General features: G+C 58.8%; 9 protein-coding genes across 10 annotated transcripts; 6 read left to right on the top strand and 3 right to left on the bottom strand.

Moving 5' to 3' along the window:
• Positions 1-50: 50 nt before the first annotated feature.
• Positions 51-621, top strand: KRP23_13640 (uncharacterized protein; the record flags this gene model as incomplete). Its single annotated transcript, XM_067884377.1, has 2 exons — positions 51-317; positions 391-621. 2 exons carry the CDS (start codon positions 51-53, stop codon positions 619-621), a joined length of 498 nt encoding a protein of 165 aa, XP_067738400.1.
• Positions 622-2,288: 1,667 nt separating this feature from the next.
• KRP23_13641 (Transmembrane 9 superfamily member 1) lies at positions 2,289-4,239 on the top strand (the record flags this gene model as incomplete). Its single annotated transcript, XM_067884378.1, has 3 exons — positions 2,289-2,366; positions 2,433-4,066; positions 4,137-4,239. 3 exons carry the CDS (start codon positions 2,289-2,291, stop codon positions 4,237-4,239), a joined length of 1,815 nt encoding a protein of 604 aa, XP_067738401.1.
• A 287-nt stretch (positions 4,240-4,526) lies between these two features.
• On the bottom strand, positions 4,527-6,493 carry KRP23_13642 (Proton-coupled amino acid transporter 1; the record flags this gene model as incomplete). Its single annotated transcript, XM_067884379.1, has 4 exons — positions 4,527-5,581; positions 5,651-5,760; positions 5,833-6,047; positions 6,116-6,493. The coding sequence occupies 4 exons, from the start codon at positions 6,491-6,493 to the stop codon at positions 4,527-4,529; spliced, it is 1,758 nt and encodes a 585-aa protein (XP_067738402.1).
• Positions 6,494-6,662: 169 nt separating this feature from the next.
• Positions 6,663-9,309, bottom strand: KRP23_13643 (Ras-related protein Rab-32C; the record flags this gene model as incomplete). 2 transcript variants are annotated; one of them, XM_067884381.1, is made up of 9 exons in its annotated part: positions 6,663-6,689; positions 6,751-6,861; positions 6,923-6,960; positions 7,038-7,488; positions 7,562-7,697; positions 7,773-8,326; positions 8,391-8,555; positions 8,616-8,993; positions 9,064-9,309. In XM_067884381.1, 9 exons carry the CDS (start codon positions 9,307-9,309, stop codon positions 6,663-6,665), a joined length of 2,106 nt encoding a protein of 701 aa, XP_067738404.1. The 2 variants fall into 2 exon arrangements, with proteins under 2 accessions (XP_067738404.1, XP_067738403.1); XM_067884380.1 differs by having other exon boundaries at positions 6,923-6,963.
• A 145-nt stretch (positions 9,310-9,454) lies between these two features.
• On the top strand, positions 9,455-11,227 carry KRP23_13644 (DNA ligase; the record flags this gene model as incomplete). The annotated part of the gene is made up of 1 exon (XM_067884382.1): positions 9,455-11,227. One exon carries the CDS (start codon positions 9,455-9,457, stop codon positions 11,225-11,227), a length of 1,773 nt encoding a protein of 590 aa, XP_067738405.1.
• Positions 11,228-11,458: 231 nt separating this feature from the next.
• On the top strand, positions 11,459-12,664 carry KRP23_13645 (uncharacterized protein; the record flags this gene model as incomplete). The annotated part of the gene is made up of 1 exon (XM_067884383.1): positions 11,459-12,664. The coding sequence occupies one exon, from the start codon at positions 11,459-11,461 to the stop codon at positions 12,662-12,664; it is 1,206 nt and encodes a 401-aa protein (XP_067738406.1).
• Positions 12,665-12,976: 312 nt separating this feature from the next.
• Positions 12,977-14,128, bottom strand: KRP23_13646 (Arsenite resistance protein ArsB; the record flags this gene model as incomplete). Its single annotated transcript, XM_067884384.1, has 1 exon — positions 12,977-14,128. The coding sequence occupies one exon, from the start codon at positions 14,126-14,128 to the stop codon at positions 12,977-12,979; it is 1,152 nt and encodes a 383-aa protein (XP_067738407.1).
• Positions 14,129-16,549: 2,421 nt separating this feature from the next.
• Positions 16,550-17,092, top strand: KRP23_13647 (uncharacterized protein; the record flags this gene model as incomplete). The annotated part of the gene is made up of 1 exon (XM_067884386.1): positions 16,550-17,092. The coding sequence occupies one exon, from the start codon at positions 16,550-16,552 to the stop codon at positions 17,090-17,092; it is 543 nt and encodes a 180-aa protein (XP_067738408.1).
• Positions 17,093-17,212: 120 nt separating this feature from the next.
• KRP23_13648 (Histone-lysine N-methyltransferase SETMAR) lies at positions 17,213-18,085 on the top strand (the record flags this gene model as incomplete). Its single annotated transcript, XM_067884387.1, has 1 exon — positions 17,213-18,085. The coding sequence occupies one exon, from the start codon at positions 17,213-17,215 to the stop codon at positions 18,083-18,085; it is 873 nt and encodes a 290-aa protein (XP_067738409.1).
• Between the last annotated feature and the right edge of the window lie 12 nt (positions 18,086-18,097).

The raw sequence follows: 18,097 nt of genomic DNA on the forward strand, positions 1-18,097 counted from the left end.
CGACCACCGACGTGCCATCGGACAGACAGCTACCACTTCCATTTGCGAATATGAGGGACTTCAGCGCCAGTCTCGTGGTGGAGCGGCCTGGCGAGAGGATATCGACCCCGTTGACGCCTTGGCAGATTGGCACCGAGGTGTTCCGGCAGGAGACGGTCCCAGTGCCTGGGCGCCACACGATGCCGGCCACGGCGTTTTACTCGGACAAGGACCGATTCACGCACAAGTACACGGCCGATCCGTCCCAGAACATGAGGCTGGTGGCCAAGAAGTCGGGCGAGTCGGAAGACGAATCGGACTACAAGGGGCAGTACAGGGTGCGTTAGTTAGGTGGGTCGGCAGCTAAAGCTGCTGCGTGCTGACGAGTGTTGTGTGGATCGGCGTTCCTAGATATGGCCGGGCTTGCTGCTGCTGGCTCTGATCGTCGTGGGGTCCACGTTCCTCATCACGAAAGGAGCAATGAACACGTACCAAGTGCGCGTGGCGCGGGCGATGGAGTACGAGCAGAACGTGGCGGGCAAACGCTCCATCAAAGACGGCAAGACCGACGACAACATTATCATCTCGGATGATGGCCAAGTGGGCAACCCCAAGTCGTACGCCACCACCGTCAGTACGTGAGTCTTTGACTGTTGTGTGTGGCGCAAGTTCTAACGCCCAAGGGATTGCTGCAGTCTGCGAGATGCCCGACTATCAGAGCAAGAACGGCCAGATTGTGGCGGTCGCGGCGAACGGGACGGAGGTTCCGATTCAGATCAAAGGCGTCAACTGGTTCGGCATGGAGACGTCGCTCGCAGTGCCATTTGGGCTCTGGGAGAACGCCGAGAACGGGACCACCGCGGTGAGTAGCTCCTTAGCGAACGGTGAACGAGCTCGGCTCTAACTTGTGCCTTCTAACAGTACGAGGTCGCGGCGTTCTTGGCAAGACACAACTTCAATGCAGTTCGCTTGCCGGTTTCTGTCGAGAACGTGCTGGCCAACAATCCGCCTCAGAAGGGCGTTATCAATCTCTCCAGCAACCGCGCGATCAATGGGACGGACTTCATTTCGACCCTGCAGACGCTGGTCAAGTCTCTCGCCTACCGCAACATCGGCGTGCTCATTAGTATGCACAGGCTCACCAACAAAAAGTCGGGCGCTACGTGGTTCGATGAGGACCTGGGCGTGACGCAAGACGACTTCCTCAGCGCGGTTGACATCGTTTCCTCCAACCTCTGCGGCAAAGACTACTGGAACGTCATGGGGCTTGATCTCAAGAACGAGCCAGAGACAGCGACCTGGGGGACTGGGGACGACGACGATTTCGTTGTGGGTTGCGAGAAAATCGCCAAAGTCATGCACGGCAATTGTCCGCAGTGGCTGGGCTTCGTCGAGGGCGTCGTGGCCACGCATTCTGTTACCATCGGCGGCGAGGAGCTGGACTACTACGACTGGTGGGGCGGTGGCTTGCAGAAGGCAGGCGAGACCCAGCCCAAGTTTACCATTGACAACAAGATCGTGTGGGCGCCGCACTACTACACGACGGCTGTGGCCCCGCAGCGATATTTCTACGGAGATGGCACGACATCGGACTTCTCGACGTACGTCGAGCTGTCGGATGAGGACCTCCTCGCACGCGTCGAAGGCACCATGAACGATATGTTTGGCTATTTGGCAGACGACAAGGGCTACGCTCTGTTGCTGGGGGAGTTTGCTGGGTTGTACACGAAAGACGCTCACCCGAAAAAGACAACGAAGCGCACGACGGACCTGACGATTCAAGTGCTGATGGACAAGGAGTACGCGGGGGGGTTCATGTGGTCTCTCAATCCCGAGAGTGAGTACCAATACAACCCAGCTGACACGGAGGGCGCGTTCACCGAGGGCATGCTGCTGGACGATTGGTTGTCGCCAAATAACGAGTTTCTCGACGCCTTCACACCCATGGATGAAATGCCCAACCTGCGCAAGTTCCCGTGCTTTCCTGTGGAAGAGAATACGTAAGAGTGTGCTGTTTTGCGTGAAGATTAAAATATGAACACAAAGTAGGATATGGATCGTCTTGATCAATCCAAAGCTGCATGCACTAGCTGGGTATTGCAGTACGGCCAGGTGACGCCGCCGATTGTCCGATAAGCTTACCAGTACCATCATGATTATCATAATGTGGGCGACTGTGGTTGCGGGGGTCAATATTTTAGGCAGTCTTGCTGCTCACCGTACCATGACTTTTGTGACAACGTCACTCCCTCGCCCGAGTGCCCCATTCATTCGCCGCGTGGAGAAAACGCATTAAAGCTCTCTCTGTCATGGGCTCGTGGACGCGCTTCGTGGCGCTGGCGGCGCTGCTGGCCCCTCTCGCAAGTGCCGATGTCGAGACGCACGAGGTGCGTATCCCCCACACTAACATACACTTTCTTTCTTCCTCTCTGACCTTGTATACACGTGTATAGTACACACCAGGCGAGGAAGTCGTGGTGTGGGTGAACAAGATCGGCCCCTTCAACAACCCGCAGGAGACGTACACGTACAACACGCTGCCGTTCTGCCGCGCGGCCGACAGCGAGGAGCCCGAGGCGCACGCGCTGGGCATCGGCGAGATCCTGGAGGGCAACGAACTGCTGAACTCTGGGCAGCGGCTGCAGTTCGGCGTGGACGCGCCCCGCACGCGGCTGTGCGCGCAGACGCTGTCGGACGCGGACGCGCTGCAGTTCGGCGCCGCAGTGGACGAGCACTATTGGTACCAGATGAGCGTGGACGACCTGCCCGTGTGGGGCCTCGTGGGCAAAGTCATGAAGCCCACGGACGACGTGTCGTTCCTGCAGCGGTTCCCCGTGGGCACGCGCGTGCTGTACACGCACAAGAAGTACTCGATCTCGTACAACGGGCCGCACATCATCCACGTCAACTTGACGTACTCGGACGAGCTCACGGCCATCGCGTCCAACAAGCAGCTCGAGTTCACGTACGAGGTCGTGTGGGTCGAGACGCCCATTGCGTTCGAGGACCGCTTCGACCGCTACCTTGAAGACGAGTTCTTCGAGCACCAGATCCACTGGTTCTCCATCTTCAACTCGTTCATGATGGTCATCTTCCTCTGCGGCCTCGTGGCGCTCATCCTGCTGCGCACGCTCCGCAACGACTACGCGCGCTTCGCAGAGGACGACGCCGAGGAGCTCATGATGGACGGCAAGTCGTCGCTGCTCAAGGACGACGCCAACTCGGGCTGGAAGCTGCTGCACGGCGACGTGTTCCGCGCGCCGCCCTACCTGCTGCTCTTCACGGCGCTGCTGGGCACGGGTGCGCAGCTGCTTGTGCTCTCGGTCTGCCTCATGCTCATCGCCATCGGCTCGTCGCTCTACATTGAGCCCGGCGGCGTCGTGTCCGTGGGACTCACCGTCTACGCGTTCTCGTCGCTCGCCAACGGGTACGCGAGCGGCGCCTTCTACCACCAGTTCTTCTACCCGCGCGTGTCCAAGGACTGGATCCGCGCCATGTGCCTGTCGTCGGCGCTGCTCCCCACGGTCACGTTCGTGTCGGTATTTTTCATCAACGCGCTCGCGGTGTTCTACGGCACGACGTACGCCATCCCGTTCGTGACGATCGTGCAGGTGGTGCTGGTGTGGTTCTTCGTGTCGTGTCCGCTGGCCGTTCTGGGCACGATCTTGGGCCGCCACGGCGCAGCAAAGGCAGGCTTCCCGTGCCGTGTCAACAAGTTCCCTCGTGAAGTACCCGAGGCGCGTTGGTATCTGCGCCCACCGGTGCTGATCGCGCTCACGGGGGTGCTGCCGTTTGGCTCCATCTTCATCGAGATGTACTTCATCTTCGCGTCGTTCTGGAACTACAAGTTCTACTACGTGTACGGCTTTATGCTGCTGGTGTTCATCATCCTGACGATTGTGACGCTCTGCGTGACCATCGTGTGCACGTACTTCCTGCTGAACGCGGAGAACTACCGGTGGCATTGGACGTCTTTCGCAGCAGCAGGCAGCACCGCGCTCTACGTCTTCATCTACGCCATCTATTTCTATTTCTTCAAGACCAACATGTCAGGCTTCCTGCAGACGTGCTTCTACTTCGGCTACATGTAAGTGTCTCGCGCTCTGCCGTGATTGTGTTTGTGCTCAAGCTAACTATGCTGTGTCGCGACATTGCAGGGGGCTGTTCTGCTTCGCGTTCTTCATCATGTGCGGCACTGTCGGCTACCTCGGCAGCAGCGTGTTCACCAAGCGCATTTACCGCAATATCAAGTGCGAGTGAAGCGAATGCCAGGCGTGCTGTCCACCAACCCGAAGAAAAGGGTCGAAAGAGGACTGAAGCAGCGAAGTCGACCTACCCAGTAAGCTGGCGTAGGATATCAAGTGCCAGCAAGACCAGCGAGCTGGTACGTGTAGTTCAAGTGCATGTGTGCGTTTCGTCGACTTGGTGATGGTTTTAAGCGGTAAGAGAACTCAATAACAGCAGGCAGCACCGCTAGAGGGCAGGACGACGCGCATTGTACAAGCAGTATTCTTCATTTGAAATAGGGTCTAGCTGGATTGAGCAGGTCAGTTGAAGGAGGCGACGACCTGGCGCATGGCCTGCACTGTGCCAGCAACCATTCCAACGAGGCCGAAGACAACGATCCCCCAGTGGAACACGCGCGAGGGCAATGACAACGTAGGCCCCGCTGCTACAAGGTAGAGCACGGGCGGCAACACAATTGCTAGCATGCTAGACCCCACGGAGCCGAAGAGGCTGATGAGAAGCCCCACGTCAGGTACGCAAACCGCGATGACCATGAGACTCGTGCACAGCATGGACCGGAAGAGCGTGCGATTGCATTCGTACGGCGACAAATTGCAGACCAGCCTCTCCAGGCAGCCCGATGCAGGCCGGGCCGAAGACGTCTTTGCTGCAGCTGCTACCGTGGCTGGAGATGCGATCGGGGAGAATGACTGACGCATCGTTTGCAGAGAGAACAACGTAGGTGGGCGGCTGTTTGTGCTGCTGGAGGACAGCATCACCTCGTGGTCGTCGTGGCGGCCATCGCGCTCGTAGTCAAGTCCGCCTTCGAGGCCATGCAGTGAGCGATACTGTTTCTTTCTCGCCTTGCGACGCCTTCGCGCCTCCAATGCTATTTGCACCGGCTCAGTCGGCGGTGCTGGGCGCATTACTGACTTGTGCCGCAGCATCCGCTCCAGGACGTCGATGGCAGGGTAGAACTGAATCGGGAACGACAGCGTGCACGCGAATGCTAGCGCTACGTTTGCCATGGTGACAAGCCAGCCCTCGCAGTATTCGTGCAGCACTGCCGTCATGCTCCCGTTGTCGATCCGGCCGAAGGCGATGGTCGGCACCTCTCCAATGAACAAGAAGAGCACGAGGATTGACAGCATGCAAATGGCCAGCACGCGCGGGAACCGCTCAGGCTCTGCCATGGCATTTTGGATCGGCAATACCAAGCCAATCCCCTCGAAAGAGTACACGGCTGTGCCGTAGAATTCAGGCAGTTTGCTCCAGTCTGCAAGCACGGTGGTGTCCCGCGGCATTTTTGGGTGCTTCCAGTAGTCGATAGAGTAGTAAAACACGATGGCGATGCCCGACAACACGGCGAAGTTGGCTGCTCAGTAGTACTTTCCGTCAGCACGCGGTACACAATACGTCGGCAAGGCTAACACAATGGACGCACCGAGACCGGAGAACGGAGTGATGCGGCGCAGTGTACGCACCCATGAAAGCATGAGCAAGACGGGGAAAATCGCAAAGATGAGCTGCCGCTCGTTGATAGCGTCCTGGAGGCTAAGACGACAGCAGTCAACAGAGAAACAATGAGTGACAACCGACAAGTCCATGTACTGAGCAAGCAGTCACCTCTCGGACAAGACGACGTGGATGTTGGTCGCCACGAAGGTGAAATACACGCAGCAGATTCCCAGCTGCGTGCCGACGAGGAACACGTCAATCAGCAGCTTCCCTTTGGGCCCTAGAATCTCCCGCCCCACATCTCCGAACGACATGGGCCCTCTCGGGCTCACCAGATGCTTGCACCGCAGCAACAAGTCCATGTTGTACACGGACACGAGCGCCTAGACACCCAAAACCAGCCCAGTCACCACCTAAAGTCTCTATCATGAGCTCCCAGTAGCCAACGTACCACGATCACAAACAGCACAGGCCCCGCATAGACGCCCGTCTTGGAGAAACCGCTGGGCAGCGACATGGCGCCAGGCCCAATGTTCCCTTTGAGCAGGTGCACCACCACCGCCGCCACGGAAATTCTCTCGGCCGCTTTCACGCTCCGCACTGCGGACGACGCGCCGCTCTCGGATCGCTTCTCTTTGGTTGCGCTCTGCGACTTGGCCTGGCTCAGCTGAGAGTGCAGCCGCCCCAACTCAAGCTCCAGCTCCAGCGTGACCTCGTCGGACTGCGGCGAGCTGGTGGAACTGGAGCGGTGCGGAGGAGACAGCGGAGGCCGCCGCACGCAGGACGCAACCAGCAGCGGCGCGTCTTCCGTCTCGGTGCTGCTCATCATGGTCGTTTGCAGCTCCTGGGGCTGAATTGGAAGTGGCCATAGTGAGCGCAAGTGAGACGAGCATAGACGCGACCAAAAGACAAAAATAGAAACTTCAGCATTCGACGAATAACATGGCTACACCGGTTGCCTTTCGTTTCAACCTGTCACGGTCGACTTGGCGGCGCTGTCACGCCACCTTCAGCATGCTGAGCTCCTGTTTGAAGAGAGAGAGAGTTAATAAAGTCTCTGCCGGGGCCAAGTGAGACTGAGCGTACCAGGTTCATGACGATGCGGTTCCAGGTCTCCATGTTCTTGACGAGCTGGCGCCACTGCGTCTCCGCGTTGTTGCCACGCACCTGGTGCAGCTCGCTCCTCTCCTGTCCCACCTAGACAACAGGATGTCAGTCTCCAGCTCAAAGCTTCCTCCCACCTACAGGTTTCTCTTACCATTTCGAGAAGAGGCGCGATGTCCTCTGACAGACCGTCTTCTAGCAAACCACGACAAGCACAGCGCGTTAGAACGCACAAGTAGAGGAACGTACGTCATTCAGCTGCACACCACCTTCAGGCTCTGCCTTCTGCTGGCATGCCAAGTACGATAGCCTTTCGGCCAGGTGGTCGTAGAATTCGCCGCTCAGCTCGTCAATGCGCGTCTGCGGCGGGATCTTGACTTGTTCCTGGTTGGCTTGCAGGCCTGGAGTGTGGCGAGCCTTCCGTGGTGCGGTAGTGGGGGACGCGTGCCGACTGTTGCTGCTGCCGCTTCGCTCGCCCAGCGAGCTGCTGGATCCACTTCGCGTTCGTGTGCGCCAAATCCTCGGAGTCGTTGGTGCCGCCGACGGCGTGGTCGCGTCGGTCACACTGCCAGATGCAACGCTTTCGTCTTGAAGCACCAGCTCCTGCTTGTTCACCACACTGAAGTCCACGTTGCGACTGAATACGAGTCCGCGGTACGCATAGCGCCGCACACTTCTCAAACATTTCCACAGAGTAGTAAACGATGTCGCTAGAGACGCCTACACCATCCAGATGACGTTCAGGTTAGTGAACGAGCTTGTTCACCATCCCCCCACATAACAAGAGACGTACCTTAGACGAGCCGATGTGATATCTCTGGTTTGAAAACTCGATGAGCACATGGTGCACGTGCTCGGGGCCCACGTACGAGAGGATCAGAGTCTGAGCATCTTTCCGGCGAAGTAGGAACGTGCCTTGCTCTCGGTTCCTGCCGAATCCACCAAACGAAAGTTAGCGAACGATCAGCCCTTCGACTTGCCACGCTATCACCAATGAGACTTACTGCAAGAGAGCTTCAGCCTGACCCCGACTGATGCTACCAGCGAAGAAATGCCACGCCTCCTGGTCGTTGCGTCGGTCCCGCTCCGCCTTCTCCGCTTCCCTGCGTCTCTCAAGGTCCTCTTCCTCCTTTTCACGTCTGCGAGTCTCAGCTGCAGCGGCGGCGTCTTCCTCTTCATTGATCTGGCGCGAACCAGAGAACGGGAACTGGAACTCCTCCACAGACTCCGCGTCATCGTCCGTCTCATCGTTGCCGAGAAGACTGCTGTTTGTGGCGCGCAAGTAGACGCCTTTATCGTTGCCCAAAATCCAATTGCCACCGTACGTGGGGGTTCGCTTGTCAGCTTGCAGTGCAGCAGCAACGTGAGCAGCGTCTTTCTTCTCTTCGCGGTCGTTCGGGTTCAGTTTCTCGTTAATCGGCATCATATCCCCATCTCGCGGCAGCGTCGTGATCGCTTTCATAGGAATCCGTAGCAATGAAGTCGAGAAATGGTGCAGTGCGTCGTCCGTCTGGATGATTTCCAAAGGGGCTGGGTTGCCCGACGTCTCCAGAAGTCCCTGTAGCAAACCGCAGCAAAACCGTTAGCTTGCGTCACAGCACAACCTTCTAACGCCATCTCACCCGTGGTCTCGCTAACCGTGCTAGCCGGATATGCTCCGTTGCAATGCGATCTCTGCAAATAAACTCCACCATGCGCTCCAGAGCCTCTCGAACCGCCGGGTTCTTCTCATTCTCGCCGAAGTTGGCCCTGCCTACCGTCCACATCCAGCCTTTATACCCTGCCGCCTACCACCAAAACGTCAGTTAGTTCTCCACACCATATGTCCCCACGTAACACCCTCCTACCTGTGCGTAAGCTGCGATATCGTCGCTGGTCATGACGCGCTTCTGCAGCAGGTCGGCCTTGTGCGAGATGAGGAAGCAGGGAGTCTCCTTAGGGGACAGGAACTTGGACAGACAGTGTCTCCACTTGTCGATGGCCGCGATGGAGCTCACGCGGTGCACGTTGAACACGAAGAAGATGCCGTCCAGGTCCTCGCACAGCAGCGAGTGCAGCGACGACGCGCTGGCGTCCACCTCGGCGCTCGAGACGTCCCACACGTGCAACAGCAGCTCTTGACCGCGGTGCTTGTACGTTATGGAGCTCACGTCCACCCCAATAGTGGGGGCGTACGTCGTTGGGTATGAGCGTTGCAGCCAGCGCCGCACGATACTCGTCTTGCCCTGCACAGCATCGGAAAAGCGTCAGAAATGAGTACAATCGACAGTAAATCGCCTGCGTTTTTGTTCTCACCACTGCGGAGCCTCCAACGAGCGCGATCTTGAGCTCCGGCGTCGGATCCAGCCCGTTCTCGGCGCGCAGCTTGGCCCAGCGCCCAAGAGACTCCTGCGAGACGCCGCCGCCGCCCGTGCTGCCAGAGGGACGTCGCGCGAAGAGTGAGGAGCTGGCGCCATCTCCCAGAAATGTGGACGAGATCATCTTCATCCATTTGGACGTGGCGCTGTCCGCCGCCTCGGCCGCGCGAGGAGCTTCCGCCATGCTGGTCAACTGAGTCACACAGTTGAAGGGGACGCAGCCGTATCTGGAGCAGATCAACTTTTTCAGCGTAAGCACAATTGGGTGAGTGATGGTTTCTGAGTGATGGTGTCTAAATCGGCACTTCAACGTCAGTTGTCGATTCGCCATGAGCCGAATCGTGGTGTTCACGGGGACGCTGTCGCAGCCGCGCAAGGAAGCGAGCGCTGAGGCTGAGCGCCACGGCTACGTGGTGGGCGCGCGTCTGTCCAAGACGTCGAGTTTCCTCGTGTGTGGGGCCAAAGTGGGCGCCAAGAAGACGGAGGAGGCTGCCAAATTGGGCGTCGCGACTCTCTTGGAGAAGGAATGGAGGGAAAAACTCGCGGCTGAAGGAACAGACACACTCGAGCAGGAGGCAGCGATCGCGGCTTCTCCACTGATAGCGACCGCTGGCAAGCGCAAAGCTCGCGAGGAGCCTGCGGTCGTCGTTTTCACGGGGACGTTGACGAAGCAGAGCAGGAAGCAGGCGACAGCGGAGGCGGAGGTGAGAGGTTTCCGAGTGCAGCTGAGGATGAGCAAGACCACGACGTTCCTGGTGTGTGGAGAGAAGGCTGGACAGAAGCTGAAGGAGGCCGAGAAGCTGGGCGTGACGGTGCTGACGGAGGACCAGTGGGAGCAGAAGCTGGCAACGCTGACAGAGTCAGCCGATGCGACTTCTCCTGCTAGACCGAGTAAGAAGCGATCGGCTGGCGAGGGGGGTGAGGCGGCTACCGCTGAGGCTGCAGATGAGAGAGAAGGTGGGCTCGAGTATGACGAAGAGACTGGGGCTGTGAATGGAGTTGAGCCGAAGCTGCTGCTTGTGGACGGGACGTTTCATGATGTAAAGAGCTCATCGGGCTCGACGTACATTGTGAAGCGCCTTGGGATGGTCTACTCGTGCAGTTGTCCGGCGTGGAGGAACCAGCGCCACCCGCCGACCTCGCGGACGTGCAAGCATCTGAAGCAACTCTTAGGCGATGCGTTTGAGATGGAACGCGCCCGTGGTTCAGCAACAGCTCCTCGCGGCACCGCGTCTGCTAATGGCAGCTCGAGAGCTGTTGTGCGAACGACAGCACCTAAAGTGCTTCTGGCTAAGAAATGGGAGCGTGAAAAGGATGACCCAACGGGCTGGTGGGTTAGCGAGAAGTTGGACGGCGTACGTGCATTTTGGGACTCCTCCAAGAAGATCTTCTTGTCTCGCTTGGGTAACGAGTATCCGGCGCCTAGCTGGTTCACTGCCAGGTTCCCGGGTGACGTGGATCTGGACGGCGAGCTCTTCGGAGGACGTGGTGCGTTCCAGTTCACAGTTGGCATTGCCAAGACGCAGGGCTCCAAGGAATGGGAGAAGCTCGTGTACAAGGTCTTCGACGCCCCAAGCCTCAAGACGAAGACGTTTGAGGAGCGCATGGAGCACGCCGAGGCTGTGATAGAGAAGGCTTCGTCCAAGTACATCGAGTGGGTAGAGCACACCAAATGCAAGTCGCTGGAGCACCTGGACGAAGTGTTCAGCGAGATCGAGAAGCTCGGTGGCGAAGGGCTCATGATTCGTGAGCCCGGCAGCAAGTACGCGCAAGGTCGGTCCTCGTCGCTGCTGAAGATCAAGAGCTTCCACGACGGCGAGGCGGAGGTACTCGCGCACGAGGACGGCAAAGGAAAGTACGTGGGCATGGTGGGCGCTCTGCGCTGCCGCATGGCCAGCGGCAAGATGTTCAAGGTCGCTAGCGGTCTGTCGGACGCGCAGCGTGACAAGCCGCCCGCCGTGGGCAGCATCATCGTGTACAAGTGTCAGGAGCTCACGAACGACGGCATCCCACGCTTCCCCGTGTTCGTGGGCCTCGCCGCCGATAAAACGTGCGCCAAAGACCCCGTCATTGCCAACGCTGTCGGGCACGACGCCAAGTGATACTAGTCCCATTGATACGGGGCACTTCAACTTCGGACTGAACTTCTCGACTAACGCTTGATCACCAGCAGACTATAATATTGAGTGTTAGCGGGTATCCATTGTTCGGTGCATAAACTACTTATCTCAGTGTACGTCCGTCGATAGTTAGTCATCATTTACTCAAGGCGTATTACATTTCAGAGCCACGTGTCCTTTCCCTCTGCCATGCGTCACTTTCCCATTTGTAAAATGAGGCGCGCCCGCTCCAGCTCGGACGCCGGCGGCGTGTTCTTCCGCGTGCCGTGCGCGCTGCTGGTGGAGTTCCTGGACCTGCGCGGGTCCATCAACCTGCTGAACGCGAGCCGCTGGCTGCGCTACGACCGCGTGCTGACGGCCACGGCCCTGGAGAAGACTCGCTACGCGCAGCACTTCCACCAGAAATGCGCCGCCGACTGGTGGCACCTCACGCCTGCGTGGAAGGCGGACGGACGCCTGGTGGAGAGCGACTGGGACGAGGAGGAGGAGGAGCCGACGTCCGACATATGGGAAGACTGCCACGTGCGCACGGCCGCGGGCAAAGAGCTCACGCACTGGAAGGACACGGTGCGCGACACGCCCCAGTGGCAGCACGTGCCGCTGCTGTCCATCATCGACTTTATGGTGTCCAAGCTGCTGCCACAGAGCTACATCTCGTTCAAGTACGCAGCCACAGTGTACACGGCCAGACCCGTGATCGTCCGGTTGCATCCGCCCGAGAACTCGGACGATAGAAGGGAGGACGGACAAGACGCCAGGGACCAGGACGTCGCGCGCAGGATCAGTGAGGCTCTTGCAGGACAGAACGGCAAATTGACGTCACTTTTTGGACTTCATTGGGAGAATATGCACGTGCATCCAGATACAGGTAACGTGACGTGTGCAGTCTGTCAGTTGTACGCGGACGAGGTGGACAGGTACCAGACCAAAGTTGCCGAGATGGTGAGTGAGTGGAGAGAAGCAGTGAAGAAGGAGCTGCCAGGCTGGAAGGAGAAGGGGATGCACCAGATGGAGATCGACCGACGGACCTACGAGATGCGAGAGGAGATGATCCCGTACAACGGCTTCTTCACGTCCAACGTCGCGCGTCGCCACGGAGACGTCATTATCCGCCATATTTGCTCCTACTGGACGACATTGGACCATCTCAAGATCAACACACTCGGGTATAATGACGCTTCGCAGCTCGTGGCGGCATTGACGTCGGACATCAGGAAGCAGTGCCAGCACTTCTCCAAGATCAAGCAGGCCATGACGAATGCGTTCCCGCGCGTAGCAAGGATCCGATACGAAGTAGACGAACCGGAACCGCCCCTATCGACGAATTTGTGGCTTGAAGCGGCTGTCACGGAGCTAGTCGCTGGGGTGTCACCGTCCGGATTTCTTTGCGGTATGTTGTTCATTGAGAAAAGCGTCTGAGCGTGGGGGATCTCGCATCGACAAAGTACGAGCTACAGAGTGTATGATGGAGCTTACATCTCTGCATTGTGGTCAAGCAACGCTCGGTGGCGAATGCCATCGCGTCCGGAAGGTACAGGTTGTCTCGTCAACGGAGTTTCGCCTCGCTATCCTGAGTACAACCTACCAAGACTAGACGAGCGTCCTTGGGAGGCTTAGACACTGACAATCTGTCTGACATGCACAAGGAACAACCAATTCCAGTGCTGCATTTTCAATAGTGCAAGATCGCGATCCCTACCAATACAATGCAATGCAAGGTTACGTATTGGCCTACTTCTTGGTGTAGACGCCGTGGTCGGTCTCCCCTTCCATCGCGTCCATCAGAGCTGCGTCATCATCCGCTGCCTTGGCCGTGAAGAGCGTCTTGCGGAACCAGAACGCCATGTACACGAGCGCCAGCATCGTGGGGATCTCGATGAGCGCACCCACGACACTCATCAGCGCGGGGTCCGACTTGAGCCCGAACGACGCGATGGCCACCGCCAGCGCCAGCTCGAAGTTGTTGCTGGCCGCCGTGAACGAGAGGGACACAGCCTGCTCGTACGTCGCTCCGAGCCACCAGCTCATGAGGAAGGACACGGTGAACATGAACAGGAAGTAGATGAGCAACGGCACCGCAGCGTAGATGACCTTGTCCAGGTTGGAAGAGATGCGCGTGCTCTGCGAGGCGAAGAGTACGACGATCGTGAAGAGCAGCGCGATGAGCGTGAGCACGCCGATGCGCGGTGTGAACTTGTCGAAGTACCAAGTGGCGCCCTTGGCCTTGGTCAGCGTGAACCACGTGAGCAGCGCCGCCACGAAGGGCGCCCCCATGTAGATGCCGACATTCTTGGCCACTTCGCCCATGGCCACGTGGATCTTGGTGCTTGAGTCGATGCCCAAGTGACTTGGTAGGTCGTTGATGAAGAGACCCGCGTAGGGCGAGTAGAGTCCCATGGTGAGCACCGAGTTGATGGCCACGATGGCGGCGCAGTACTCGGCGTCTCCGCCCGCGAGGCTGTTCCAGACCACGACCATAGCGATGCAGCGCGCGCAGCCCACGAGGCTGAGTCCCGTCATGTAGCCCACATCGTGGTTGAAGAAGGCCGAAGAGAGGAAGAACATGACGAAGGGCCCGAGCACCCAGTTCTGCACCGTCGTGAGCAGTAGCAGACGCCAGTCGGCGAAGATGCGGTGCACGAGGTTCCAGCGCACTTTGGCCAGCGGCGGGTACATCATGACGAGCAGCCCGACGGCCACGAGCACGTTGGTGCTTCCCACGGTGGTGGCATCGATGGCGTCCTGGATGGCGCCGATCTGACCCAGTCCGAGTCCGGCGCCGGCCGCCAGCAGGATCCAGAGCGTGAGGAAGCGGTCCAGGAAGGACAAGTCGCGGATGACGCTGGCTGAGGTGGCGGTCAGAGGTTGTTGGAGCTCCGACATGGCTGGAGCGTGGTGCTTGGAGACTGCAGTGAAGCGTGTGGTTCGCGTCAAGATGGCGAGTGGGCGAGGCAGCACCGCATGACGCACGAAAAGGCAACAATGCCGATGACGACCAGCGAAAAGAACGACTACCTGGTAGAATGCATACTATAAAGGAAAAAGGTCCTTCAAGAGTGCATAGGAAACCTGCGCAACCCGATATGCTACCTACTTCCCAAAATGTCGGCAAGCAAGCGTCTTTGTAGCGTTCCGGACTGCACCAAGGGCGTGCGCTCCAAGGGCCTGTGCAAGGCCCACGGCGGCGGACGACGCTGTATGGTCGACGGATGTGAGAAGAGCGGCCAGACGATGGGTCTGTGCATCCGCCACGGCGGTGGCAAGCGCTGCACGCAGCCTGGATGCTCCAAGGCGTCTCAATCCAACGGCCTTTGCAAAGCTCACGGCGGTGGGCTGCGCTGCCAGAGTCCTGGATGCCCTAAAAGCAGCCAGGGCAGAGGCTTCTGTCGAGCCCATGGCGGCGGACGCAGATGCGAGGAGGAAGGATGCGCCATGGGCGCCCAGCGCGGCGGCTTCTGCGCCAGACACGGCGGCAACCGACGGTGCCAGCAGTCAGACTGCGCCAAGCTCGACCGCGGGGGAGGCTTCTGCGCCGAGCACGGCGGCGGCAAGCGCTGTGACCACCCGAGCTGCAACAAACCGTCCCGCAAGCACGGCAAGTGCTACGACCACGCGAAATATGCCACCAAGGACCTACTTGCCACGGGGGAAATGGCCGTGGCCTCTATGCCTTTGGGTATGATGGATTTGCGGCAGGTTACCATGCCAGCGTTCGAGTTAGGTGTTGAGAGGTTGCACGTTGCCGGACAAGTGGAACTGGGAAAGACCAGAGGGCTCCAGGCTGGCGACTCGAGGTTCTCGCTTCGACCTGCACTTCAAGCGGCACCGGTTGCTTTCCACCCTATGAGGATGCAGGCTGAAATGAGGAGCTCGAGTGCCGGGGAGTACGAGCAGAATGTATAGGTAGTCCAAGGCTATCCGATGACGGAGTAGTATTATTTCTAGGCTTCGTTCGCGAAGGAGGCGACGATCTCTGCGTAGTGAACGTTTCCTAGGGGCTTGTCAGTCACTATTAATCCAAACGACAACTCCAGTGATGCTACAGCTCGGACACGATGAAATACAGATCGCAAACGATGCTCGTATCGCGGTCAACGGCGTGCATGCTCTCGTGCTGCAGATGCCAATTGAACGCCGAATGAGTTGCTGCAGCAGCCAGCAGTCACGTCCACGAGCAAACCGCAGCTGCACCAGCAAATCAATTCGCCAGTAAATACCTCAAACGCAATGGCTGCCGTCCGCCCCGCCCATCTTACTCCTTCCCTGTCTTTGCCAGCCCGGCGACTCAGCAGAACTCCGCTTGCCATGTCCAGCGCTTCGCCGTCCGAGTCTGCCGATCACAGCGGCGATGAAAAGCTCTCCGCGAGAAATTCAAATGACAACCGTCTCTTACGCTTTTCTTCGAGACCGCACACCGCCGGGAAGATGGATGTACGCTGTATGCAATTCTACGCGGCGCCCCAATTCCGACGGAGAACGTAAGATCGCGACGAAGGCACCTTGCCTTTGCGTGCCGTGAAGCTGGTCAGCTCGACCTTCAACTCGAAGACCATCACGCAAGAGAAACACAACAAGGCACAACGGTGCAAGTCTCCTTGCTTTGGATGCGAGACCGGCCTGCGAGAGCGCAGCGACAAGCGCAGCACTACAGCCGCTTCAAGCTGGAGACTCAGCCCGCCATGACCATGCCATACCTATGCTACTGCGGCCATGGCCCATCGCAGCCACCGCCACGGCAATGCAGACAAAGTGCCCGTCTGTTGCGTCAAGACCACTTTGGTGAGAACGCATAGTTGAAGCTGAAGCGGGTGATTAAAAGCGTATCAGGCCGTTTCCGACCTGCACTTTTGCCGCGAACTAAGTGCTGCTATCTCGGCCTACGCTCCGCGTTCGCAGCCTGGACAACCCTGCAGATTTGCCTGTGGTGCGGTGGTCACCACCATGGTGCACCCCAATCTTCAGTCAATCGCCGGTTCCAATTCAAACACTTCCATCTACTATATTCTGGATGGGAACCGAACTATTTGGTGTAGCAGGTGGTATCGGTTATCACAGACCTTGACAAGCCCGACCTCTTTCACAGAATACAGCAAATATCCAGTACCACAGATACTATATATCGAAGGTACTCACTTTTGCGGCTTCTCGCTTGAAGTTTCAGGCAACACGAGAGCTGATTCTGCCCGACGTGTGCTAAAGACTCGGCGTTGAAGCTCCGACGAGAATGGCTTCACTGGCAAGCGAAGGGCAACCGTGTCGGCCCGCCGGAGCACTCCCCAATTCGCCCTCAAAGTCTCCCATCGCATGTCGACCCAGCCGCTCCAGCACCTCTCGCCCGTGCCGCTCGCCCCCACTCGGTCCTCCAAGGCCGCGGCCCCGCTCTCGTTCCTTGAGACCGTGGACCGGGTCGAGATCAACCGCTCGATCGTCCGCCATGACGTCGTCTACTATGTCCTGGACGTCTTCCTGCTGCACCACACGTCGCGCATCCCGACGCTCAACACGCCCACGGCCAGCGCGTCGCGGCCCGACTACCAGGTGCTGCACCGTTTCTCCGAGTTCGCCGACCTGCGCTACCAGGCCTGGGTCTACGCACAGCGCAAGCACGAAGACGGCCACATCTGCAAGTACTGCAGCAAGTACATGCACTTCATCCTCTACTCACTCTCGCAGCCGCGGCTCTACGTCAAGCTCAGCGCGGGCGTCGAGCGCCGCAAGAAGCTGCTCAAGAGCTTCTGCGCCGCCTTCGTGGACATGGCGCTCAGCAGCAAGACGGCGCCCCACTGCGACGGCTGCCAGGCCATCCCGCACCTCGTCGAGTGCTTCCTCCGCGGCCCAGTCCATTAACTATATAAACGCCCAAGTCAAGTAGCAAGTATATACACTAAGAGAAAATACAGCAAAGTGCCACCTTCTTGCCACGGTCTTGTCAATCAAGGCAGGATACGGTGTCAAAGACGCGTTCGCATGAAGAAGCTCCGCTCGACAAGAGGCGCCCACGCGTCGTTTGCCGATGCGCTCGAGGTCATTTTCGCGCCGCCGCGGGGGCTCTGGAGGTGCCTCGACGCCAAGGCGGCTTTGACGCTGGCGCGCGTGTGTAGGGCCGCACGCGAGACGCTGCGCGCGTGGCTTGACGCTGTGGTGAGGGACCTCTCTCTCGGGAAGGAGACACTGTCGGTTCCGGTGCAGCTATCGACGACACACTTGGACGCCCAACTGCGCGCGGTCGTGAAGCTGATGATGGCGTTCGTCTACATCACAAGCATCCAACTCCCAGCTCTCGCCGCTCTGCCGCCGGACCTCCTGTCCAAGCAGCAGCACGACGATCGGTGCCGACGGGTCCTCCGTGGTCGCCAAGTTGAAGTCGTCGTCGCCCACTGCAAGAGCAAAGGGTGGGGCGTGCTGGCAGCCCAGCGGATCGAGCGCGGCGAGTACGTCGGCGAGTATACAGGCGAACTCATTTCGTCCGGCCAGATGCGGCGGCGCTACCGAGAGCGCTACGACCGAGAGGCGGTTAACTACGTGCTGTCGCTGCGGGAGCACGTCGCTCTCCGAGGCGACTCCGATCTCGACTTCGACGTCGTGCGCACCAACGTGGACGCGTCGAGCAGCGGCAGCTTGACGCGGCTCTTCAACCACAGCTGCTCGCCCTGCCTCGAGGTGGCGGCTGTGCGCGTGGACTCGTTCGTCCCTCGCCTGGCGCTTTTCGCCCGCAGACGCATCGACGCTGGCGAGGAATTGACGTTCGACTACGGGGAAGGATTGAGGGAAACAGGAGGAGGTCGGCCCTGTCACTGCCGAACACCTGAGTGTCGAGGGTATCTGCCGTCGTGTAACTAGTCAAATCACTTG

This window comes from Phytophthora ramorum (assembly GCF_020800215.1).
Source record: "Phytophthora ramorum isolate Pr-102 chromosome Unknown Phyram_PR-102_s0018, whole genome shotgun sequence".
Lineage (NCBI taxonomy): Eukaryota > Oomycota > Peronosporomycetes > Peronosporales > Peronosporaceae > Phytophthora > Phytophthora ramorum.